This window comes from Branchiostoma lanceolatum, chromosome 17 (assembly GCF_035083965.1).
Source record: "Branchiostoma lanceolatum isolate klBraLanc5 chromosome 17, klBraLanc5.hap2, whole genome shotgun sequence".
NCBI classification, from domain to species: domain Eukaryota; kingdom Metazoa; phylum Chordata; class Leptocardii; order Amphioxiformes; family Branchiostomatidae; genus Branchiostoma; species Branchiostoma lanceolatum.
In genome coordinates, this window is record NC_089738.1 from 9,964,745 (window position 1) to 9,990,066 (window position 25,322).

Genomic DNA, 25,322 nt, shown 5'->3' on the forward strand with positions numbered 1-25,322 from the left:
AGAGGGCGATTTTCGCGCCCGGTGTGGATCTGCTTGGAGATTAGACTACCAAGGCAAGTTATGATATCGGTAAAAGTAAGAGCTTCTTATGACATTTGCATACAATAAAATGTCCTTTTCCATGAGTCTGAAAGGTTCGAGTAAATCTCCGAGTAACAGTGAAGGCTGATAAAAATTTGACCAATTAGACTCAATAGCATTTCGCAACCTTGGACAAAGCAACCAGCATTCAAATTTCGCGCCACGTCGTGTATGACGTCATCTGAACGAGGTTTTAAAGCGAGGCTTACTGATCTCGTGTCCAAGATTTTCAGTAAACATATTCCTTACAAAAGTGCTGTGAATATCACTTACAGAACTGTAGCTTTAACTTGACATCATCATCATATTTTACCATTTTGTATGAATATTTTGATAAATCACCGCAGACTAAAACTTATGGTATAGTGTTCTGGGCACGAGAGTGAAAGCGTGGTGGGAGGAAGCCAAGATGGCGGCGCGCTGCTAAATATTTTTCTTCGCCATGTTCTGGAAAATTCCTTACCGTAAACAATAATATTATCTGTTCACGTGAAGTAGTAAACACGGTGTCAAAAGCGTAATCGTCGAGATGAACCACAGGAGTCGTAAGCGGATTCGGGAAGCCAAGAAGGCGGCACGACCCGAGCTTCGAGGCAGCCGAGAATGGTCGTCGGAAAACCTCTATGAGACGTTCGACCTTTCTCACGAGACGGTCAACGAGAATGTCGAACGGGTAGACGTGCGATCTCTGACCGCAGAAGAGTTTGTGGAGCGCTACGAGAGGCCGTATAAGCCCGTGGTGTTGACCCACGCCCAGGACGACTGGCGGGGCAAGGAAAAGTGGACACTAGACCGTCTGAAACGGAAATATCGCAACCAGAAGTTCAAGTGTGGCGAAGACAACGACGGCTATTCCGTCAAGATGAAAATGAAGTACTACGTAGAGTACTGTGAGACTAACAAGGACGATAGTCCACTGTATATTTTTGACAGCAGCTTTGGAGAGCATACCAAGAAAAAGAAACTATTGACTGACTACGAAGTCCCTACCTTCTTCAGTGACGACTTGTTCAAATACGCAGGTAGGCACGGCAGGTGGACAAAATATCATCCATGCATCTGCTTGGAGATTAATCTATTTACAATCTTACAGAAATGGTTCATAAGTAACAAATATGCAAATATAAGTAACTACTAATTGACGTAATAAAATGAGTTCATAATAAATTATATACATGTATCGAATATGTATAATTATGATATCATGGTATTTTTGTAAATACCACAGATTCCTAGGGCAAGGTTTTATGTAGTATTCTTTGGGACTGCAATGTCAACGTCATTGTTGACAGAAAAATCTTTGTTAATGAGAGAAATGAAAAAAATATTGCATAAACAATAACAGATTTGTTGTTTTTCCAGGTGAACCCAAACGACCTCCCTACAGGTGGATGGTGATTGGTCCAGGTCGATCGGGTACCGGCATCCACATCGACCCGCTGGGTACGAGCGCGTGGAACGCCCTGGTGGTCGGACACAAGAGATGGTGTCTCTTTCCCACAAGTGCACCACGCGAACTTGTCAAGGTGATTGGAGTTAAAGCCTTCTAGATGCAAAGAGGTTTTGAACTTGAATTCAAGTTAAAGGAAATTGACAGGAAAAACTACTAACTAAAACTACTATGCTACTAGTGAATGTACCCCATGGTGTCAAAAGTATTACACCGATTCGTCCTAATTTTCGACTTCCGTAGGAGTTTGGAAATCACACCATAAGGGACAGAAATGGTCTACTAGTACTAGTAGTAGGCTACATGTCCCAGACGTCACTTAGGAATTCTGGCCCGTGCCAAAACGCCAAGATGGGAAGTATTAGCACTCTGTGTCACCATGCCTGCTTGTATGGCTTGTAAAAATCCTACCAGTAGCCACAGCAAAGCTATGTTCTTTTTCACGTTCCAAAAGGATGACAACAGGCTCAACAGAATGCTTTTGCTCCCCTTCCCCATCTCTCTGTTTTCTGACAGCTAGTTTTGGCAAGGTTTGGCAATTCTTGTAACAAAGTCTTTTGTGTGATGCCAAAAGGCAGTTATAGTTATTCATACCACTAGTTAGGGCATGTACTAAGTACTAACCTTTATGAAAATTCATTTGTGGGTTTTCTCAAGGTGTCATCCCAAGACGGTGGAAAGCAGCAAGACGAGGCCATCACATGGTTCAGGCAAGTCTACCCCCGCACACAGCAACCCACCTGGCCACAACAGTACAGGTATGCAACAGATGTCAACACTCTTTTCAATGTCTCTTGTAAAGAGGAAGGACATAAAGAAATGTAACTACAATGTGTAGATTACTGTAAATGTTGACATTTTCGCGTTAATCTCTTCACTGCAAACTTATAGAAAATGTTTGTTAAATTAACGTTCTGTCTTCTGCCTGCCTATCCCCTTGTTTCAACCAGGAACACTCCATTTTCTCCCTACCGCAAACTTAAAGGCATTCACAGTATACTGATGGTGATTTTTCTCACACCCCAGACCCCTGGAGATCCTACAGAGACCAGGAGACACAGTGTTTGTACCAGGTGGCTGGTGGCACGTTGTACTTAACCTGGACACAACCATCGCGGTCACACAGAACTTCTGTAGTCCCGTCAACTTCCCCATCGTCTGGCACAAGACAGTACGGGGCAGGCCCAAACTCAGCAAGAAGTGGTACAGGTAGGTAGAGATGCAAACCTTCTTAGGCAAGCTTTCATATATACAGTTGGAAGGGTACATTGTATATCCTTACTCTACAGTTACCTAAAAGTTGTGTTAGTAGAATCTAGATTTTGTACACTGCCCATTAGACTATACTGTATGTACTTCTCATGAATATGATAGGCAATAGGCATAAACCTGAGGATCTTAACAGAAATAATACAGTTGCCAACAAAGTAATCATGAGTTCATCACAATCACATGTACTTTGCTGAAAACCTTTTTTTTTCAAAGTTGATGTTGAAATGATTATGAAAAAAGAGAGGAAAAATAGCGCAATATCTATGAGCCTTGAAGTTAGTATTTATTAGCCTGAGTGTCATCCTGTTTCAGTTCCAGGCATGAAGGTAGAGCCTGGAACTGAAACAGGATGACACTCAGGCTAAGTATTTATTGGCAAGATTCAGTTGTGAGAGTGAAGAGGAGTAACAGATTTTTAATTCAATCCGCCTTGCTGATGAAGTCTATATGTCATTGTGTTGCATTGTAGAGCTCTGAAACAGCATCGTCCGGAGTTGGCAGAAGTTGCGGATGCCGTTGACCTGAAGAAGGACACAGGGTTTGCGTCGGACAGCTCATCAAGTGACAGCAGCTCTTCAAGCTCGGACTCCGTGTCATCATCATCCTCCGATAGTGACTCCGAGGAAGAGCGCGGGAACAGCAGGAAGAGGCAGAGACGCATATCCAGGTTGGTCCTTCTGAACATGTTTTTAATCAGGTACTGGCATCCACCTGATTGGCTGGTTTGAACATGTTTAAAAGAAGCTAGCTGATTGGCTGGTTTGAACATATTTCTAACAAGCTAGCTGATAGACTTTGTAGTTATACTAAAAGAAAACATTAACTTAGAATAAAGCAGACCTCAGCTACTAGCTGTATTTGAAATCTTTACTTACATGTAGATAGATCTAGAAGCCAAGCAATTTGTATTGTGTACATTGTATATATATTACCTTCGCCGAGAAGGTTATGCAGAGGGTAGCGTTTGTATGTATGTATGTGTGTTTGTAGTGGCACAGCATAACTCAAGAACGCCTTGATGGACTGTCTTGGTATTTGGTATGTTGGTAGGTTTTGGTGAGACCTGAAAACGATTAGATTTTGGGCCCCCTAGCGGCTTCTTACGGTACTGCAGCGGAACTTCCTGTTTTGATATCTCGTGTTCTGGACATGCTATGGAACTGATTTTTAAGTGGTAGATAGATCTTTGTACAGAGAGTTAGTGGTATGGGTTTGGGCCCCCTAGCGGCTTTTTTTGGAACTGCAGGAGCAGGTTTTGGGTCTGACTTTGAAAGGGGATAACTCAAGAAGGGCTTGATGGATAGTAATGATTTTTGGTAAGTAGATAGCTTGAGTGATGATGTACATGATTAGATACCTCTTATGCAGATCACTATCTAATTTGCATAATTAATGAGGAAAGTTTGTACATCCGCCAAATTCCATGATAGGACTCTGAAACATGTGTCCATTTGTAACTGAGGAAGAGAGAAATATTAATTGATATGAACTATGCAAATGAAGACCTCATTTGCATAATTAATCAGAAAATACTATAACAAGATGGTCATGATTTTTTGTGTGTTGATAGCTTGTGTGATGCTTAGTATGGTTGGACGATAATTATGCAAATCAGATTCTAATTTGCATAATTAATGAGGCAACTTTAAAAAATCTGTTTTGTTCCATGATATGACTTCAAATTGTAACTGAGGAAGAGAGGAATGTTGATAGATAGACAATATACAAATGTGGGCCTAATTTGCATACTTAATGAATAACTTCTATAATTCCTGGCAAATGACGGTAATTTCATACATTTAATATTTTTTTGTGGCATCAGGAATTTATGTGACTGTGAACATCGTTGAGTGAAATTATGCTAATAGGGGCCTCATTTGCATAATTGATAAATATTAGCATAACCTTCTTTGTTAAGCTCATAATTTGATAAGCTCATACTTTGGACATGTTATATTTCAAGACAATCAACTGGTATGATTTATAATTGATGAGAAACACTCCTAATACGTCAGTCATAAAGGTTAAAATCATTTGGCGAAGGTATGAGGTCGTGGAACTCTAGTTGTTTCTGTGATAAAGTCTACAACTTGTTGTCAGCATTGTATTCTTGTTGCTGTATGTATTTATCATTTATGTCTACATTTGTATGTGCTACTGCTTTTTGTGAGTCCCTTTCATCCCCTATCACTCACTTATCTATTTGTCATTCATTCATGCATTCATTCACTGAAAGTGTGGCAAAGCGATTTTTGTGCGGTGTCTGTCTTGGTTTTCAGGTAATTTTGTGTGACCATTTTTGGTGTGTTACTGACTTATGCAATAGTCTATCTGTTTTACCAACCATGTCTTGACGAAAGGACTCTCTTTTTTCCATTTTGCAAAGTGTGTCTGTATTACTAGTATTTCTAAGAGGAAAGAAAAGTTAAGCAATGAGGCCTTGATGAAATCCAGATTCACCCAATAAGATCTACCCAATATGGTAAAAAGCTGGTTTTTTTAGTCTTTGTAACAAACACCAGTAGTGTAATGAAATGAAGTCAGAGAAGAATTCAATCTTACTAATTCTTAACAGCCCTGTTTAGATGGGTAGTTAAACTCACAATGCCTTTTTTCCTACTCCTTACGTATCAAGAAACAGTATGACCAACTTCAAGACCAAGTGTACTGGGTGTATATAAGTTTTAAAGAGTTTGGACAAATTTTCATCGGACAATGTTTTCCTCAGGTCGCCTGTTAGCCGACGGCGCTGTGGTTGCGGAGAGGACACCGCGCGTGACGTGTGCGAGAATAAGGAACACCACAGCCACTCGGGCAGCCCTAGGAGATGACGACGCTGTTCCCAACGACTTCCCAAACAGTGTTTATCTACTCGGAACAAAGAAACCCAGTAAAAGATCCGTAGAAAACTGCAAAACAGATAGAGAACAGACTCTGTGCTTATAAGATGTTACAGTTTGGAGTTGCTGTCTTTATTGGTAGCCATGTCCTATAGATGCCATGTTCATTAACTACCATCATGAAATACCTTTACTTCTCCAGCTTTGAGTTTGCGTAATGCTTGAACTGTGACAAGTGCTCTGCATTTGACATTAATTCTTTCAAGAAGAATTCTTATGGACATAAGAATGACGCTGTGCACCATTTGGTGTCATACTTTAATCTGTTACATTTAAATGAGAGCAAATGTTTTCTTCATGAAAAGTTTAAGGTTACAATCAAATTATGCCACTTCTTAGTAATGGTGCTACTGGGTATGTCTAAGTTAAGTTTTAGTTCAGCTTACACTAACACAATGAAAACTCAAAATAGATTCTTTAGAGACTTTATGTTGTACAATAAAATACAGTCTATATATGTTAAAACGAAGATATGGGTAATGAAGGTTTTAATTTTGAGATCATTTTGGTACAGAAATGATAGCATAATGATTGAATGGTTTTCACAAGATCAATCTATTCATTTTGTGAACTTGAATGTTACAATACCTTTTAGTAGTAAATGTTACCAAATGATTCTTTCTGCAATTCACTAACATTGACACTTTTTATTAATCAGTTGGTGCTCTATTAGAAAGGTACATTTGTATCTCATCACCTTTGTAAATATGTAGAAAATATAGTGTCTTTCGGTGAAGTCCCTCTCACTTGCAACAAATTACAAGCAAGGTGTAACGTTACAGATTTTTCTAGGATTGAAGATAGACCGATCCCATATCCCTGCGTACTTCCGCCAAAATGTAGAAAGGCAAAATAAAAAGACAAAAATGCAACTAATCGACAGACATGCAGCCACTCTCATTGGTAAAACCACTAAATATCATTCATTGGTTGTACTGCTAATTGTGATGGACAGTCAGGGTCGGTCTATTGGGTAATCTTGAACTATTAAGTCAGAAGAGCTAAATCTTGAACCTCTCAGCTATAGAAAAGTGTTGAAATAATTACTGTTCTCTGTATGATCTGAGTAATATGGATTGTTGGTACAGCCATCAAAACATTCAAGGGCTTATGATATAAGTGCTAGATTCATGTTTTGTGCCATGTAAATGCCATTGAAGGAATTTGCAACTCCGTAGACTGCAATAATTGTGGAGTTTTAGGAATGAGACTTAAATGATCGGTGTATTTCATGGGTATGAACTTGTACAGAAAACGAATTTTGAAGACATTGCCCGAATAGTTGCTGTAGCTGCTAGGGAAATATCCCGCCTTCGAGCTGCCATGCAGTTATAACTGTGGGAACTATCAGAGATATTCTGGCATGGAATGTAATACAGTAATTAGCTGGGCAATACACATAGCATATTAGACCCACATGGTTAATGTTACTTTTGTTCAATTTAATGCAGTGGGATTGTTACAAAGATGTTACCACTAACAATATAATGTCCTTGTACATGAACTAACTTAAAAGAACTAACGTTACATAGATGTTGTCATTTGCAGTTCTGCAGAAAGTATGACATATAACAGAAAATTAGCCTTGAATGATGAATAGATGGTAGCATAAATGTTTAATTGTATTTTGTTGGACAGACTTCAGTATTTGCAATAAAGGAGATTTTATCGTGAACATGCTTGTGTTGTCAAATATTTGTTATTATACGCCAAAAATAATTACTCAAGCAACTGGATAAAGTTTTGAAACAGTCAGACGTTTCAGACAGCATCCACTGTCTTTCTTCAGTGACTAACGATAGGACTGAGAACACCAGGTTTTATACCAAAACTCTGAATGGGTATGTTAATGAGGTTAAGACAATTTAGGATGTCTTGAAGTAGTCTTTAAAAGAAGATTAATTCAAGACAAAGTTATGTGCCAATAGTTCAATTAGCTACTGTTGATTTTAGTACAGTAACTAAATGTTGTTCGTCCGGGGGTGGGGGGTGGTGGGCAGTACATTATCCCAAGTGCCTGAAAGTTCAACGCGTAGACCCCCTTTCCTGTTGAGGGCGGGGTTGTACATCCTCTCATATCATAGTATTGCTTCTCTAATTCCCCGTTCGAACCAGCGTTCTTCACGATCTAGGATGTCCGTGGATTCGAGATTGAATGAGTGTCCCTGGTTGTTAGTCACTGACGAAAGACAGTGGATGCTGTCTGAAACGTCTGACTGTTTCAAAACTTTATCCAGTTGCTTGAGTAATTATTTTTGGCGTATCTTACTACCTGGATGTCTAACTTTCATCAACGTATTAAGGATCAATATGGCAAGCTTTGCCTAAGCTCAGTGAGGGATCTGGAGAACACCAGCAGGAAGATTGCAGACTACCGGAACCATCTACGCTTCAGTTTACGGTGCCTCAAGGTAAGTGTCACTCCTGTCAGTTTGCGCCTAAAAACTTCCATCAGAGGCTTCAATCATTGTCAACGCCGAAAGGAAGCTACTAAACGAGAGGGTAAGGCAGATCAACTACAAACTGGACGGTCTCAACGCGAGAAAATCAAACCTTGTACAACTACTAAGGGAACAGCTGTCAGAAGAGACCTTTGCTGAAACCGACAACTTCATAACACATGGGCAGCTCTCTCAACACGAGAAGGGGAAAGTCAGACAGAAAAACACATTTGAACGGCTACAACATAAAGAAGTGTATAGTGCGGCAGATAGGGACCAAAATTGGAGATCTAGCAGTTCCAAACAAAAAACCGCAACACCAAGTAGAACAGACGAGAGGTGGGTCAAGAACCTGAGTAGTCACACTCTTACAGAACCAGAGAAATCCCTACTTTCCAAAAGACTAAATTTCGCAGTAGCCCCTAACAGGATTCCTAACATTGACATTGTCACAGAAACTGAGTCGGCGATTCGTCGTGCCCGCATACCTTACAGACAGGCTGAAGCCTTACGCACCAAAATAGCTACCACTCTGAAAGTCGCTAAACCCCCTCCTAGCAACATCACCCGGGAAGAACAAACCGCGCTCAAGGATTTGGCCACTAATCAAGACATTTTGATCCTACCTGCGGACAAGGGCAGGTGCACAGTAATCTTCGACAGGGAACAGTACGACAAGAAGGTTCAAGACCTATTGAGAGACAAAGACATCTACATGCCCTTGAAAAGGGATCCCACAAGCAAATTCAAAAAGGCAATCCATGACGTTCTCAAGAGATTGGAAGAGAAAGATAAAGTTCTGGATCATCATGTCACTTATCTAAGGCTTAATCCCACTACAGAACAACCCCCCTCATTCTACGGCCTTCCCAAAATCCACAAACCAGGCGTCCCTCTACGACCCATAGTCTCCAGTATAGGATCAGTCACTTACAACCTAGCAAGTCATCTGGCTCAGATCTTGGGACCATTAGTGGGGAAGTCTCAGCATCACGTACAGAATAGTGCAGAGTTTGTCCACAAAATCAAAGACATCAATGTAGCAGAAGATGAAATCATCACTTCATATGATGTGTGCTCGCTTTTCACTTGCATAACCCCCAAGGAGGCTGTCGCAGTAGTTAGGGAAGCCTTGGAGGCCGACGACACCCTTGCAGATAGAACCAACCTTTCCGTTAAACACATATGTGAACTACTTTGCCTAGGGTGCACATACTTCACGTACAAACAACAGTTTTTCCAGCAAGTGCACGGCTGTTCTATGGGATCACCAGTTTCACCCATTGTAGTGAACCTGTACATGGAGAAGTTTGAGAACAAAGCCCTCAGTACTTTCAATGGCCCTCCCCCAGCAAACTGGTTTCGCTATCATACGGTAGATGACACTTGGTGTAGGCTAAAAGAGAGAGTAGCGGACGACTTCTTTGACCATATAAACCAGGTAGATGACAACATCAAGTTCACACAGGAGTCGTGTCAAAACAACAGACTCCCCTTGGATGGCAACCTTCAGTTCGAAGTGTACAGGAAACCGACCCACACTGATCAATATCTGGCCTTTGATTCCCATCACCCTTTGGAACACTGCAAACTAGCAGTGATCAAAACTCTCTTCCATCGGGCAGACAACGTCATCACCTCAGACGAAGCGAAAACAGACGAACACAGGCATCTCCGTGCGGCCTTAGCCAAGTGTGGCTACCAAAATTGGACCTCAACAAAGCCCTCAAACCTTCTGACCAGTCTAAGAAAACACTCAAGTGCAAACCATTGACCAACAGAAGCAAGGCCAACATTACCATTCCCTACGTCCAAGGAGTATCGGAAAAACTCAGAAGAATCTTCCAACTTTTTTTAAAACTTCAACATTGCCACTAACTTCAAACCTCACTCAACTCTCAGGCAGAAATTGGTCCATCCAAAAGACAGGCCGGAAAAAGGCATCAAAGCCAATGTCATCTACAAACTGAAATGTGAGGAACCGAACTGAAATAACATGTACGTTGGGGAGACAAGTCGACCACTAAAAGAAAGGTACAAGGAACATTGCAGAAAGAGCGCTAACCGCTATTCCTCTGCCATTTACCACCATCTAAAACACAACCAGGGACACTCATTCAATCTCGAATCCACAGACATCCTAGATCGTGAAGAACGCTGGTTCGAACGGGGAATTAGAGAAGCAATATATGAGAGGATGTACAACCCCGCCCTCAACAGGAAAGGGGGTCTACGCGTTGAACTTTCAGGCACTTGGGATAATGTACTGCCCACCACCCCCCACCCCCGGACGAACAACATTTAGTTACTGTACTAAAATCAACAGTAGCTAATTGAACTATTGGCACATAACTTTGTCTTGAATTAATCTTCTTTTAAAGACTACTTCAAGACATCCTAAATTGTCTTAACCTCATTAACATACCCATTCAGAGTTTTGGTATAAAACCTGGTGTTCTCAGTCCTATCGTTAGTCACTGACGAAAGACAGTGGATGCTGTCTGAAACGTCTGACTGTTTCAAAACTTTATCCAAATTATTTTTGGCGTATCTTACTACCTGGATGTCTAACTTTCATCAACGTATTTGTTATTATACATAGGAAGACTGACCAAGCATACTGTTTGTTTGTTAGTTAGTTTAATTATTTTTGCATTCTCATACTCTCCAAGCAAAGGTTGTTTGAGGGAAAATTGTGACAATTTTCCCCACCAACCTCTGCTTGGAGAGTATAATCTCGTTCCCAGTCAATGACGTCCAACGATACCCTGGGCTCGAGATCTTGGTGAAGGGCATCACGCAGCCAAAAATTAACATAATTTAACAGGTTTTACATCATCTTTTAAAGTAGATACATGATATGAGTATTATTTAATTACATAGATTTATATGTAGGTATAAATTTTGCATATGCAATCAAAATGTCACCGTGCGCAAAATATTGATGAGATTTACATTTTGTCGCCCTGAAAAAGAGGTGTGCACAGTTCGTCTGCTGCGCGGGCAGGTCGAAGACTGGACGTGAGTTCGCCGGTAAGGTCTCAACTAAACTAGCTCGTAGTCTCTTGAACGAGCTTTTACAGACTTCTTATAGAGTATGAAGCGTGTTACTGACGCCCGGGTAACTTAAGACACGTCACTTGTGGATTGTTTGCGGAAGGAATGAGCTAAAATTTCACGTTTAGACAACGCAGAATGTAGAAGGGGGAGGGGGGCGAACTGTCAGTGATGACATTACTTTGTTTTGTCTTCAAAAGTAAGCTGAGGAGCTTTATCAAAAGTGGCATTTTATGACATGGAATACTTGCCTTGAAATCTATGTCACTAGTAGTAGTACTATATTAAATTTATTTGACGGCATGTATTATATCGATCATATTGCTCTGTTTAAAGAGACAGCATAAGCCCGCTGCGCTATGACATTTAATTTTGTCGAAAGATGCACAGGACAACATCCCTGTTTGGAAAAATGGGACAAACGATGTTACAAACCAAACTCCCTCCCTACACTTACATTCCTATTTTGCCATGTAACACGCCTATCTCCGTCTCGCAAGATTCAGGGACAGGTATGGTGACATATTGGGGTCAAAATTAGCATATGAAAACCTTACCCTAATTTAAGCAAGATAAGCTGTAACAGGTTTATGACTCTGTTTATCACGACCTGGACTAGTCTTCCCTGTGTAAAAAGTTGCACATTTCATCTCACAACTTACTCTCCAAGCAGAGGTTAGTCTCTGGCTAATGTTTTGGACTTGGACGTCTTAATAGGTCGTTATCGGTTATCAGGCTTTCTATTTTGTCAGGTTTTTCAGACAATTAGACAGAAAAAAAACCTGACAAATTAGAAAGCCCAATAAAAACGTCTGAAAAAGACGTCTTAAACAAGCATACTTTACCTTTGCTCGGAGAGTACGTTGTAACTAGAAAATGTTTACCACACACTGCAAGCTGATTAAGCCAACTTACTTGTGTTTTACAGATTGAGAACCATGCATCGCCTGTGGCCAGCCCTGTACCATGGCGCACAACGACAGTATAGATTCTTCCCAGTGTGTCAGCAGATCACCTGCCTCATGTCAAGTAAAGCAGGTGATCCTACGAAGCCATCTGACCATCTGACAAAAAATGAGACTGAAAATGGAGAAGATACGTCTACGTCTGTGCCCCCTAGTCGACCAAACGCAATCTCCTCCCTCCCTCAGTTGGAAGATTGGGTCTTCCGTCTGCTGTCCAATCAACAGGGTCGCGTTCCCGTCTCGGAGTTCCATAAGGCGCTACGAGAGGTGGGTCTGTGGGAAAACGATCCCCGCTTGAGAGAAACCATGGCCAATCTCCGAAAGCTACAAGAGTCCCACAGCTCTTTTCTAGACCGCGAGACCTTCAGCAAGTGTATAACGGAGAATATCGTACTTATTGGCCGAGCTTTCCAGTCCAAGTTTGTTATACCAAAGTTTAGTGAGTTCTCCAGCTATATTGACAAAATGTACTGGACCTGTGTCTCGCAGAAGAAAGGTAAAGTAGCGGATTATATTCCGCAGCTTGCACGTTTCAGCCCCGATTTGTGGGGCGTGGCATTGTGCACCGTAGATGGTCAACGACATTCAATAGGAGACAGCGACAAACCGTTCTGTCTGCAGTCGTGCGTCAAGCCTCTGGTGTACGCAACCGCGGTCAGTGAGCTCGGGGACAAAACTGTCCACAAATATGTCGGAACTGAGCCAAGCGGGAGGTCGTTCAACGAGATTGCTTTGAACAAGTACAACCAGCCATTCAACCCCATGATCAACTCAGGTGCCATCCTGCTGTGTTCTCTCATCAAGCCCGAGGAACATCAGTCAGACAGGTTTGACCACATCCTGAAGGTGCTGAAAGCAGCCGCAGGTGACGACTTTGTGGGCTTTAGCAACACCACTTTCCTGTCAGAGAAAGCCACCTCCTATCGCAACTTTGCCTTAGCTTACTACTTAAAGGAGAACCAGTGCTTCCCACCAAAGACAGACCTCATGGAAGCTCTGGATCTATACCTCCAGCACTGCTCAGTTGACATAACGTGCGAGTCCGGCGCAATCATAGCGGCTACGCTAGCGAACGGAGGAGTGTGCCCGCTAACGGGAGAGCTGGTGTTCCATCCGGATGCGGTCCAGCACACGCTGTCGCTCATGCACTCCTGCGGAATGTACGACTACTCAGGACAGTTCGCGTTCCAAGTCGGTCTCCCCGCGAAGTCTGGAGTTAGCGGTGGGATCATGTTGGTCGTGCCCAGTGTTATGGGCATCATGTGTTGGAGCCCACCGCTAGATAGTACAGGGAACAGTGTCCGAGGTCTGCACTTCTGCAAGGAACTGGTCTCAACCTTCAACTTTCACCACTACGACAATCTCAAGTACAAGTCTAAGAAACTGGATCCAAGACGGCACAGGTTAGTATCTAGTTAATGGACACATTAACCAACAGGTTTCTTAGAGGTAAATATAAAATCAGTAATTATTTATCAGTAAAATCAGTAGTATTTTATAATTTATTGTACATCTCAGCTAAATTTGAGGGATTGTATACATGTAAAATTATTATGCTGACTGCATATCAGTTATCACAATAGAATTTTTGACAATGACACATGTTCATCAATATTTTTAAATAAATAAGAAGTCTGATAATCTGATGATGACAATGTCAGATGCACTTTTGATATTTGATTATATAAAGCCTTTGAAAGCTTCATAAGACTAAATCCATGTTATCTTGGGAATAGATACTAGTAGTCTCTTAACAAATTTGTCCTTTCAAGATGGAGACAGAATTTAGGAGACTTATTTTGATACGGTTAAAGTTTGAAACTAGATCTAGAGGTCACAAAGTTTCATCTCTATAAGTTATAGTATAAGATATCTTACAAAAATTGTCCCCTGTTGTTAATGATAGACTGGCTTGGTGATGTTTTTTCCTTGTACTAATCATTGAACACTGGTCACTGTAAATTTGGAAAGACACTGGCTGACTGGCAATTAGGGAAATCCAGTCAACTTAGACCACATGTGATTATGTTTCATATGCAACTTGTAATCTAGAGTATTCCCTCAAGGACATAAATATTGGTCCTACATAAGATTAAAAAGGCTTCATTTAAGTTGATTTTGCAAATCTGGAGTGTCTTTCCAATTTTAAAGTTATCAGAATGAATATGATGTGTATGTGTGTGTGCATTTTTGGAATTTAGCCTATACACTATGAGAGGAAGATCGTTCAGGTAAGTAAGAATTATTGATGCCTTCTAGAGGAAACCCTTTTCTCTTGTATTTTTCCTTTTTGTTTGCTTTTTTATTGTTCTTTTATTTCTTTTGGGTATTGTTTTCTTTCCCTTAAATTTCTTTCTTACAGATGTAATAAAGTTTATTCAAATCATTTCAAGTAAAAACAGCAGAGTCCTCAAGTACTAGTAATGATTTAATTTGGACATTGGAGTCAGTGTATAATTGTGCGGATTGCTTGACTGTTCATATGTGTTGTACTGCACACACATTTTAGCTTATATTATATGGATTGTATGTGACAGAAAAAGTCATATTTTGGAAAGCAATATACATTTGTACTTTAATTCAAAGAATAATCATATTCATAATGTTTGCTTTGTATTTTGATTTGAACTGCAGTACCTACAGATTTTCTCATTGAAACAACTTTTCTTAAAAGTTTTAGCATCAAGCTATTATATACAGTTTCTTTTTATTTGAGCACAGTAACTTCTAGACTGTTCAATGTATTATAGTAACCTGGTGAATAACTGAATAACAAAGTTCTTTGTTAACAATCAAGGAAGTGATATCAGCTGATGTTTTGATGACTGTCATCTTCAGGGCAATAGTGACTGGTACACTTTGCTCTGCAGCTAGGTGTCACTGCTAACAATGCGGTACCAAACGTACAGTATTATCATAGTTACCGTATATTGTATCTGTTGCAAGTTTGATCGATTGATTGATTATTTTTCCTTCCTATGAATAGGGATGAAAGTCGCAGTCAGCAAATCATCGACATCCTGTTTGCTGCGTACAACGGTGACGTGACAGCCCTGCGCCGCTGCGTGATGCTGGGAATGGACATGGAGGTGATGGACTACGACGGTCGCACGGCGCTGCACCTGGCGGCATCGGAGGGTCACGTGCAGGTGGTCCGGTTCCTTCTGGAGAAGTGTGGGGTACGGCACGACCTTCGGGATCGCTGGGGGCAGGTCCCGCTAGACGACGCTGTTCGCTTTGGACACAAGGAAACTGAGGAGATTCTACGCAAGGCTCAAGAACAATCTGGCTAGATACATATAGAATACAACACTGTGTATTCCGTATCACCCGAGGTCCCAGCACAACCGGTCGGATCGCCAGACGGCCGTTGGCTGGAGGGCGATCAGACCCACGAGAGGGCTGGGACCTCGGGTGATACGGAATACACCGTGTTGTATTTCATTTATGTCATACCCACCGGAGAAAACACACATTTTACTGCAAAATGCTCCAGAAGTTGAGAAAATTTGGTGTCCTCAAACAAAAAATTGTAACAGACGAAATTTCAACGTCCAAATCCTGTGATAAAATTATCAGCAACGGTGCACTCAGTGCACTCAAAATGCATTCGAAATGCATTCGTAATATTCTATGGAAGCCTGTGTGATAAAAGTAGAAGCCCATGTGATAACCCAAGTTATCACCCGGACCGGAACACCCATATCAAACGTTTTAGCAGCCCAGGTATGACATTATACAGTGTAATTATAATTACACATAACACACAGTTTTGTGTGTTTTCTTGTTTACATGCTTCACCAAAATGAAAACTGTCTGTATTCACTTCTCAGAGATGAAGTAAACAACAGATCAAACAGAAAATCTCATCCCAAGGTGCTTAGAATATAAAGGTAAAACTGCTTCATCTATAGACGGATGCCTACTAGTAGTAAATCAACCTGAAATTTGCAATACCATGAAGCTATGGAAGAGGGTACTGTAACAGGACTTAACAGAGCAGTTACTGTAAGAGGGCCCTTCATAAGAGAACTGTTGTTAAAAGTTTATCAATCTTGCACGTGGCCTCTGTGTAGTGTATGAAATCACATGTAGTGTAAAACAGTGAAGCCTGTCATGTGATATCAGTATATTAATGCTGTTTGGAGGAGCGAAACATTGTTGACAGGAAGTTATCAGATCACATTATAATGTGTTTTGTTCTCTTTTGTTTAACTGTCATGAAAATACAATGTCTATGGTTTGGTCATGTTAAACATTGGGATAGTTGGCGCTATTTGACTGTATATTATACCAAAGTAACAGTATGATGTTTTTGTTATTTATTTGGGTCATGCCAGTCGGTTAAAAGATGATGTCTATATGGTTTGACCATGTTATGATAACTGGGATAGTTGGTGACTGTATATCATACCAAAGTATTATTACACTATAATGTTTTTTTGTTATTAATTTGGGTCAAACCATTTGGTAAAATGGAACACTCTTGGACTTAGAGCTTGTGCACTACTGGCATGTCTGTATTGTCTAGTCGCTCAAAACTTAATGCTGAAAAGTCCCATGTCTATGAATTTTTGTCATGTTTCCCAATCTTAATGCTGAACTTAATGCCGAAAGTCCCAGGTTCATGAATTTGTGTCATGTTGCTCAAACTTAATGCTGAAAAGTCACAGGTCCAGGGACTGTTGTCCAGTTGTTCAAACTTGAACGTTGTAAAGCCATGAATTCTTGTCATGTTGCTCGAACTTATATATGCTGAAAAGTCACAGCTTCATGAAGTCTTGTTTATGTCGCTCAATCGTAACCTTCTCCCTGCTGCCTAACTCTGTAACCAATTGGGAATTGGGTGCCAAGCAGCTACTACAGAGTGCTAAGGATTACTGCTGAAAATTTGCCTTAAACGGAAAACGCTCGAAATACGCTAAAAGATGGTACTTAAAGAATATATTAACAGTATGTATTGTAGCATCCGTTGGAATGTTCATGTATTGGTGGGCCATTGGACTGTGTGTTACTTGCATGTCAGCAAAGCCATAGCATAATGGAGAGTACTGTAAAGATATTGTATTCTTGTTTATAAAAACATTCAAATATATATATTTTGTTACCATTATGTGGCAAAGTAAGTTTACCTTGCATGCCCTCTGTTGATTGTGTTTGGGACTGCAGTCTTCTTCGCTTTCCCAGCATGATGTTGTTGAAACCATTGTGAAAAATTTCAGTATTTATACAAATTATGGAAATGAAGGATTGCAGACTTCATCATTTTCTATTTTTGTTCATAACACAATAGACATTTTTATTATACACTCATGATCTAGATGAAGCAACTGAATAGAAAGAAATACGAAGACAGCATTTATGTTATGACAAAAAATTGTTTGAAATATCATTGAACATATACTAAAACATTTCAATGTTGAATATTCTCATCAATATCAATGATTTCCAATAGATTTCCAATAGATCTATTCTCTTGCTGCATATGTGTACCAGCACATAGATTCTTCTTTTTTCCTTAACTGAAAGAAAAGGAAACAAATATTGTTTTAACCATGTTGGCATGTACCATTTGTTTGCCTGGTAACAATGTAATCAACAATATAGCTTTTGCTGGTCAGATTTATAGATAACATTTCCTCGACAAATATTAGAATCATTTGTTCATTTCTATAGTATGTATTTTTACACAGGGTTTGTTACAAACTTTTGATATAAAGGAAATATGTATTTATGATATCATTCATAGGGCTGTCCCTGTGGCTCAACTGGTAGCAGCCTCATAGTTGAGCTTCTGGTTCTAATTGGTAACTTGGAGACCCTGGTTCAAGTCCTGGGGTCAGGACATCTCGGTTGGGGCTGCACACATCTTTTGGAAGGGAAATATAATGGGGGTCTCTTTTTTGAGGAGGTGCCTCGATCACATTGAAAGGGAAGGACTAACAACCCCTTTTTGTAAAGATACATTTTGTATACCCCGCTACATAAACAGCAAGGAAACTTGCTGCCCTATGTGCCACTAGGCACTAAAAGGGTCCAAAAGAACGAATATCAGTGGTACAAATAATTATTCAGCAAACATAATGCTCCAGTAGATTTGCCCACCAAAACTATGTGATTTCATCCAATATAAAGCTTGTTCAATTTTGTTGCAAATTTCAAATCTGGTACATATCAATATGCTAACTTGTATTAAAACTTGGTCGTATCCCAAAACACATAGCAGCATATTCTATTCATTAGCATAGAAAATTTTTTTCTTGTAAATTTCACCTTACCAGCTTTACAAAGTCTACAATGAATATTAAAGCCAGGCCCTAGCAGTCCTCATCAGAAATATTAGCAGATCTCCTAAACAGATAAACAAATAATCTAATATTTGTTATTATGGTAAAACCTAAAAAGATCAACCAATTGGAGTACTTGTGACATGACAACAGGATCAAGTGAACATTATCGACACAGATGTAAGGCCCTTTGTCATTGGCTACTAGTACTAGCCTATCATTTGAACTTTTTAAACACAACACAAATAGCACTGGCATAGGAATTGTAAAGAACTATCAAAGACAGGTTTTAGTAAAGTAGTGGAGGTGAGAAGTTGTGCATCGCAGCAGTGCTCTTGAGGTTGTCGTTCTGCAACGGTGACCAGGTACTATTGCTGGTCACACATACTTAAATATCATATCTATAGTCACTTATCTTTAGAAATATATCATTATCAAAGTGATGCGTGAGCAGTCAAAGTCGTAGAATCATGGAGACATTTTCTTAGATGATTCCTCAGTGGTTTCAGGAAAAGGTTGAGAAGGTAAGAATCCACGCACGAGTTCCGTCATACGACTTTCCGAACCGATCTCTTCGGCGCAGCTCGGTCACCTTCGCGAAAGCTCGGGTTTTACGTCTGTTTCCGAGTCAAGCGTTCGACGCACGCGAGGGTGAACAACTGTGAATTCTGCGCAAACTCCTTGAGGTGAAGAGCTCCTCCTGTGGCGGACCCTTTTTCTTGCAGGGTATCACCTTCCTAACCTGAAACATAGAAACAACAATGAGATTTCTGTGGTGTACACTTGCCTATATCTTAACCCAAGGGGGATGTTATAGTTCGAAAAGTACACATCTTTTTCTAACTAGAATTCTATTACTTGCTCTTTTTATACTATTGCCCCTCAATTTCTGGTCTTGATACATTTATTGCATGGACTATAACAAGCTAGAAGTATCACAGAGTGGACCTCGTTGTCACCAAGTACATTGGGGCATCCTCACTTTAAACGACTTTGTGGTAATATTTTACATAGGCAATGAATCCATCTATAGTGGCTGATTTGATTGGTTCTTTGATATGTACATTTCTGTACAATTAAAAACACAATATTAAGTCAGGTTACATGACATTTACACAGTAGAATTTGGATGTTTGGAAGGTGCATGAATTGGGTTAATGATTAACTCTTCCTAGCCTAGGCCTCCCACAAATAGTATTTAGCATCTTCTTACGATACTACTGAAGTCAGAGGTATCAACAGAAAATCCTAGCCTCCACCAGGTAAAATTGTAAAAATTGTCCAAATAGGGTGAATAGTATGCTACGGAGGGAGCGACAATAGGTGACCCACGGAGCCTGTGCGGACTTGGTATCTACAAAGAGTATCAAAGGGTATCCGTTGGAAGCCTATTGCCCCTCTCTCCGTAGCCGACTCCCTTAGCATATACTATTCACTCTATATGGACAATTTCTCCCTTTTTCTAGTGATCTACGGAGCCTGGTGGAGGCTAAGAAAATCCCTGACCTGTTCCTCCCAGCCGTCCGGTAACAGCAGCAGTAGAGAGGCCATGATGAAGATGATGATCGCCATGACCTTGATGGCGCTCACCGTCTTATTGTGCACAATGGCGTCCACAGCTGGAACAATGTGTGGATAATGATAACTTAATTGCACAACAATTGTACAAGGTACAGTGTATTGCATCCACTGATACATAACTACAGTTTCATAAATTAAATGCTAATCTACCTTATGCAAGAGTGTGTAGAATGGGTTGAGAATGAGCTTAAGCAAACATTGGAGGAATTTCTATCGTCTAGACACTCTTTGATACATTTTTCTATGTATACCCAAGTATACAAAGGACACTATATAATGTCCTTGGTATACCATGCAGGGGTTGTCACATGTGCAATACTGTGTTCTTAATGTATGTGTACGTGTCCAGGGACACCTGAAAAACAGGCCGCAGGCCTGAGCTGTGATTTCCCTGGTAAAATAAAATAAAATGAAATGAAATGATGTCTATTTAAGTCCATTGAGATAAATCCTGGTATATTAGATTATAGCCTTGTGTACTACGTATATCAAAAAATTGGGACATACAATCAAAAAAGGATAGGAACAAAATATTACACATGTATTTCAACGTAAAATTTCCTGTTTCGATGCTTTAGATCATAAATACATGTACTATTTTCTAACTTTTATCAGTTTTCTTCAGCTCTCTGACGCAACTTTGGTCAAAAAATTCCAATCTTTTTGAGATGGAGAAAGTTAAACCTTTTCTATTCTCTCAATGTGTCCGTCCCAACACAAAGATACTAAACTTATCAGTAAGGAATCGCGGTGGTAAGCTTAGTGGGAGCGTCTACATTATGACAGAGAAAATGTGCCAGTTTTGTCCAGTTCATATAAAGTCATGTATTACCTGCGTTAACCGGGACTGCGACGAGGATGCCAACTGAGATGAAGATGGGGAATGTGAAGGCAGCTCCAAAGTTGATCAGCTGTATAAAGGCTGCAACGAGATCGTTCAAAGTGAACCAATATAGCAGAGGTAAACTTTGCGCTATCTAAAGCGCCATCTAGCGATTTAAAACCATTATGACAAGCTTGTAACTTGTCTGTGCTGTCCTTAGTGCTGAAACCATGATTACTGATGCTCGTAGCTTTCACTTGGCGGTTTTGAGTCATGTGTCACTGCTTATGTTTTTAATGTCAACCAAACTCATATGTCTGTAATACTAAGATAAATTTTCAATAATGCATACATGATTTATCCATTCATATACATAAACACCCACCGAAGTTGAATCCGGCGGTGGCGCACAGGTATTGCCAAGGTAGTGCGTGTAAGCCCCATATTTCTGCCCCCGTGAAGTACAGAACCAGTCCGACTGGCCACAGAAACAGCAGAGTGCATAGTCCTAGTAACGTCATGAACAGCGCCACCTGGCCAGAGTCCGCCTCTCCCAACAACCACTTAAACAGCACCTGGGGAATGTCAAGACAAAATAACTTGTGAGTGGATCAAACCTTACAGTTTGGGGCGGTGTCACATCTTGAAAAGGTGATAGTCACCTGTTATGCCAAATCCGAACGAATAAAAAAGAATTAAAAACAAAAAAACTTAGCAGTCAATACGTAAATACTTTTGTACATGTAAGTACTTTATGTATACTTTTGGGACCGCATCTGTAAGCAGCGACACCTGTAGCTGCAGTGCAAAATGATCCAGTCAAAATTGCCCAGAGGTAAAAGACGGTCACTGAAACTTCGGTTGACTAAAACACTTGGTTGTGAACAAAGAGTCTTTTAATTCAATGACTTACACACATGATGAACAAATTCACAAACTTAGAGGACACAGAGGCATTGAAGAATGTCCTCAGACAGTACAGTGGAGTAAGTAGAATTGAAAATAATCCCATATTTACAAACCATTGCTTCCCTCTCCCAACAACCGCACTTAAACAGCACCTGGGTGCCAAAACGACAGCGAATATCGATTCCTTCATTTCCTTGTATGAAGATCTATGTGCGAGTAATTGATACGAAATGGCAATGACGCAAGTGGGGATTATATGCAAAATTGTGAAAACCTCAGCGGTGGCATTTATCTTGATAGATGATGCATACAAAGGACTATGAAAGTTTTGAAAAAGTATATCTTTATTTTTTTTTAAAGCAGGATAAATTCGTGAGAGACCCATATGCCAACAATCCCATGTATTCTATGCAGGTATATTTACTTGATGACACAAACGCAGTATATTTCTGACAATCTATAAGTGTAAAGTTAGATCGTCTTGTACATGTACATGTAATTTCTTTCTTTGGTAGATGAAAGTGATATACTGTTGACAAGAACTTTTGACATTACCCCCGCCCTAATGGGTATATAAGAAGCCCTCTCAAGAAGGCATTAAGCATATTTTTCTCTCACGCTTTCAAGGAATTAACGTTAAATCGTAACTCTAGTGAGTTTTTCTGTAAGGCAGCCATATATAAACCCAGACATCCATCTTAATGGACTAGATATACTCCGAATGTCTCTTCCGATTATTGTAACGGCTTCCCTTAATGGTTTGCGAGGTGCAAGATGCCATCCAGTATATATCGTTATCCAGGCTAAACCAAATAGACTGTTACGTTTGTGAATATTGGTCATCCATGGCAGGAAATTGAATAATAGAATTTTGATTCAATATATACCACTGGATTACATCCGACATCTTTCATCAGTGATTATAAAAATTAGAATAAATATTTACCTAAGACTTTACGGAACATAGCGACATAATATCAATGTTCCAAAGAGACAAAAGAAATGAATATTCAGAAAACTGATATTTTGTCGCTATGTTCCATCAAGTCATAGGCAAACATCTGTTTTCAATCACTGAAGAAAGATATTGGAAAGACATCTGAAACGTTTGATATTTTCATATTGTAATTATAGTGGTATAGATTGAATAAAAGTTCTGATAGACTTCTTTCAATTGACTGTTGTAGGGGTGTAGTCTAAGCCCGGTAAAAATTGCCTTTTTTTCTACATGATAAACCTCTGAGGAAAAAAAAAACTGATCTAAATGATACTGTAAAAGGGGAAATGTTCGCAGTGATTTTAAGTACGCGATGAAGAGGTCACCGTAAAAAACACAAATATGAAAACCACCGCGAACATGTCTCGTTTGATAGTATACAGGCATGCTATTTGTGAAATGGCCTAAAGCAATAACATAGAAACGTTAACGTTCTCAGGACTTAAGGCCTCTGCAGTCATGGCATCATTGCACACTACTATCGGATGTTATATCGGTCAGTAAGTCAAGTAGATTATAGATAAATCAGGAAAAATAGGACGGATATATCAGTCAACTAGTGTTTTAGGTCAGTTAGTTGATCGTGCAATGTTTTCTCTCTTTGTTCATGAAATTTAAATCTTTTTTTGACACAGCAAAAGTACAGCGACTTTCGTAAGGTCTTCTAGAACTACATATACATACGCACAGTGAAGTGGATACAAGTGAATTAACCTCTACATAAATGAATATGGATAGATATGAGTAAATCAACATGTTGAGTCCAACTCTTATATTGAATTTTTTTCTAACACGAAAAGCCACAACAAATCTTATGGATGACACATATTGAATTCCACAATCTATTAATAAATTGGAGTATTTTGTTCCAGTTTCTGTCCCTTTATTAAAACTGATTTGTTGCATTTTTCAAATTTCCCTAATGTATCTGTCCAATAACATCTTGTCTCCACACATTTCCGATCAGTCCATGAAATAGTTTTCCGGTATGACATTATCTATGGTCTGTAAGTCATCTCATAAAGCGTGACTTGAATCTAATTATAAATGGAATTGATGTCATGAAATGAATTGAGGTGGCTATGGTTGCTTGCCATGAATATGGAAGAGTAGCGTTTTAAGACATAAAGTAAATGTGTGGATGATCAGCGATACTTTTTTGTAATGATGCTCACGATGATATGTAACATTTCATTTTCAGCGTATATGTAAGTAGATATCCATTTTTCTTGTATCATGAACTAAAATCAGTATTAAACAACTTCTGCTGCAGTACCGTATTAAGCCAGTAGGAAGCTCATTCTCTAATTTGACCAACGTCTTACCAACACCTACCCACCTACCAATTTTCATGAACATTTATCCACAGTTTCTTGAGTTAAGTAGATTACATCAAACACGCATGCAACCACAGCCACTCCACAATAACGAGCCAGAAAACATGGCGAAGGTACGTAATAACTCACCTTGTACAAAGCATGCCCAGCCGACGCCCCCACCCCCAGCGCTACCCCTAAAAGAGAGGAGCCGCCAAACCCGTCGGAGTAGGACATCAGCACAATCCCAGATATCCCCAAAATCACCGACATGATCTGGAACGTCAGGCACAACAAAGGTCATTCGGGTCACCACACAAAACGCATCAGGTCGTTACTTGTCGTACAGACTGACGTATTGAGTACAACATTGGGTCATCAGGCACCGCATCTGTATTCGGGTCATCCGTAGGATATTGGAGTAAAACGTTGATTGATAGATTTGTGTTGGAAAGATGTCAGATGAATAGGATAGGCTGAAATGTTAAGTCCAGTCATAACTATAATGTACATCGTAACATAGTGGGTAAGACCACGGGTGATTTTGCGGATGACATCCTATAGGTATGGACCCTTCAAAACGTATGCGAGCGCACGTGCAAAGAAATAATGCATAATTTCTATGATATGAGTTATGACGAATGTTGTAGTGTATTAGAAGTAGTTGAGCACACAGAACATGGTAATATTGCTCTATCTTCGGGAGGTAGTTCGTCTTGTTTAGAAGATCGTGTAACAAACGAATTTATAGACTTGATTAATGCTTGCTCTTTCGGGAGATTCGTTTTCTTGTTTTGGAAAACGGGTGTAACAGAAACAAAGCCCAAATGGCTCTCACGGCGCCCAAGGTTGTATTGCATCGTAACGTAATGCGCACACCTTACATAATCTTGAAATGAAAATTAAGTTGATTGAAAGGCAAACAGATGAAAATACAAAGTGGATGTCATTTACAAAATGCACACATTTTCTCGGATGGCAAAATGAATAATCATAACAGTGGAGCAAGTTGCAAAAAAAAATGATCCCACATCTGCTGAACTGTCCCCGACTGACAAGTGACTGGTTACGACTGGTGGTTAGAAACACAATGATTCTTAAAAAGGAAGTTCTAATAGCATGGTGCTACAAACAAAAAGGCAAGCTTGCTGAAGAGAATCAAGTTTGAAACGTTTGCAAATATCTCTAGCCCTCCAATATGGCGGTCGCTCAATGACGTCATAGTCATGTGACCAACACACTG

General features: G+C 40.0%; 4 protein-coding genes across 6 annotated transcripts in view; 3 read left to right on the forward strand and 1 right to left on the reverse strand.

Annotated features, from left to right (window-relative positions):
- The first annotated feature begins 289 nt into the window (after nucleotides 1-289).
- Nucleotides 290-7,378, forward strand: LOC136422727 (bifunctional arginine demethylase and lysyl-hydroxylase JMJD6-like). Its single transcript, XM_066410579.1, has 6 exons — nucleotides 290-1,103; nucleotides 1,444-1,607; nucleotides 2,189-2,289; nucleotides 2,558-2,740; nucleotides 3,273-3,470; nucleotides 5,532-7,378. Exons 1-6 carry the CDS (start codon nucleotides 611-613, stop codon nucleotides 5,632-5,634), a joined length of 1,242 nt encoding a protein of 413 aa, XP_066266676.1. The 5' UTR covers nucleotides 290-610; the 3' UTR covers nucleotides 5,635-7,378.
- A 945-nt stretch (nucleotides 7,379-8,323) lies between these two features.
- Nucleotides 8,324-10,134, forward strand: LOC136423405 (uncharacterized). The gene is made up of 3 exons (XM_066411546.1): nucleotides 8,324-8,483; nucleotides 8,600-9,836; nucleotides 10,074-10,134. The coding sequence occupies exons 1-3, from the start codon at nucleotides 8,324-8,326 to the stop codon at nucleotides 10,132-10,134; spliced, it is 1,458 nt and encodes a 485-aa protein (XP_066267643.1).
- Nucleotides 10,135-11,060: 926 nt separating this feature from the next.
- Nucleotides 11,061-17,413, forward strand: LOC136422759 (glutaminase kidney isoform, mitochondrial-like). Of its 2 annotated transcripts, XM_066410615.1 has the most exons (4): nucleotides 11,061-11,177; nucleotides 12,130-13,569; nucleotides 14,368-14,397; nucleotides 15,153-17,413. In XM_066410615.1, the coding sequence occupies exons 2-4, from the start codon at nucleotides 12,140-12,142 to the stop codon at nucleotides 15,457-15,459; spliced, it is 1,767 nt and encodes a 588-aa protein (XP_066266712.1). In that variant the 5' UTR covers nucleotides 11,061-11,177; nucleotides 12,130-12,139; the 3' UTR covers nucleotides 15,460-17,413. The 2 variants fall into 2 exon arrangements, with proteins under 2 accessions (XP_066266712.1, XP_066266714.1); XM_066410617.1 differs by lacking the exon at nucleotides 14,368-14,397.
- Nucleotides 17,414-17,495: 82 nt separating this feature from the next.
- LOC136422760 (solute carrier family 35 member F4-like) overlaps nucleotides 17,496-25,322 on the reverse strand; it is a 36,932-nt gene continuing 29,105 nt past the window's right edge. For both annotated transcript variants that reach the window (XM_066410619.1, XM_066410618.1), the window contains exons 4-8: nucleotides 24,230-24,355; nucleotides 21,243-21,432; nucleotides 20,867-20,956; nucleotides 19,960-20,072; nucleotides 17,496-19,195 (exon numbers count right to left, since the gene is read on the reverse strand). In XM_066410619.1, coding sequence (XP_066266716.1) covers nucleotides 19,082-19,195; nucleotides 19,960-20,072; nucleotides 20,867-20,956; nucleotides 21,243-21,432; nucleotides 24,230-24,355 — 633 coding nt within the window. In that variant the 3' untranslated portion in view covers nucleotides 17,496-19,081. The remainder of the gene's footprint in view (nucleotides 19,196-19,959; nucleotides 20,073-20,866; nucleotides 20,957-21,242; nucleotides 21,433-24,229; nucleotides 24,356-25,322) is intronic.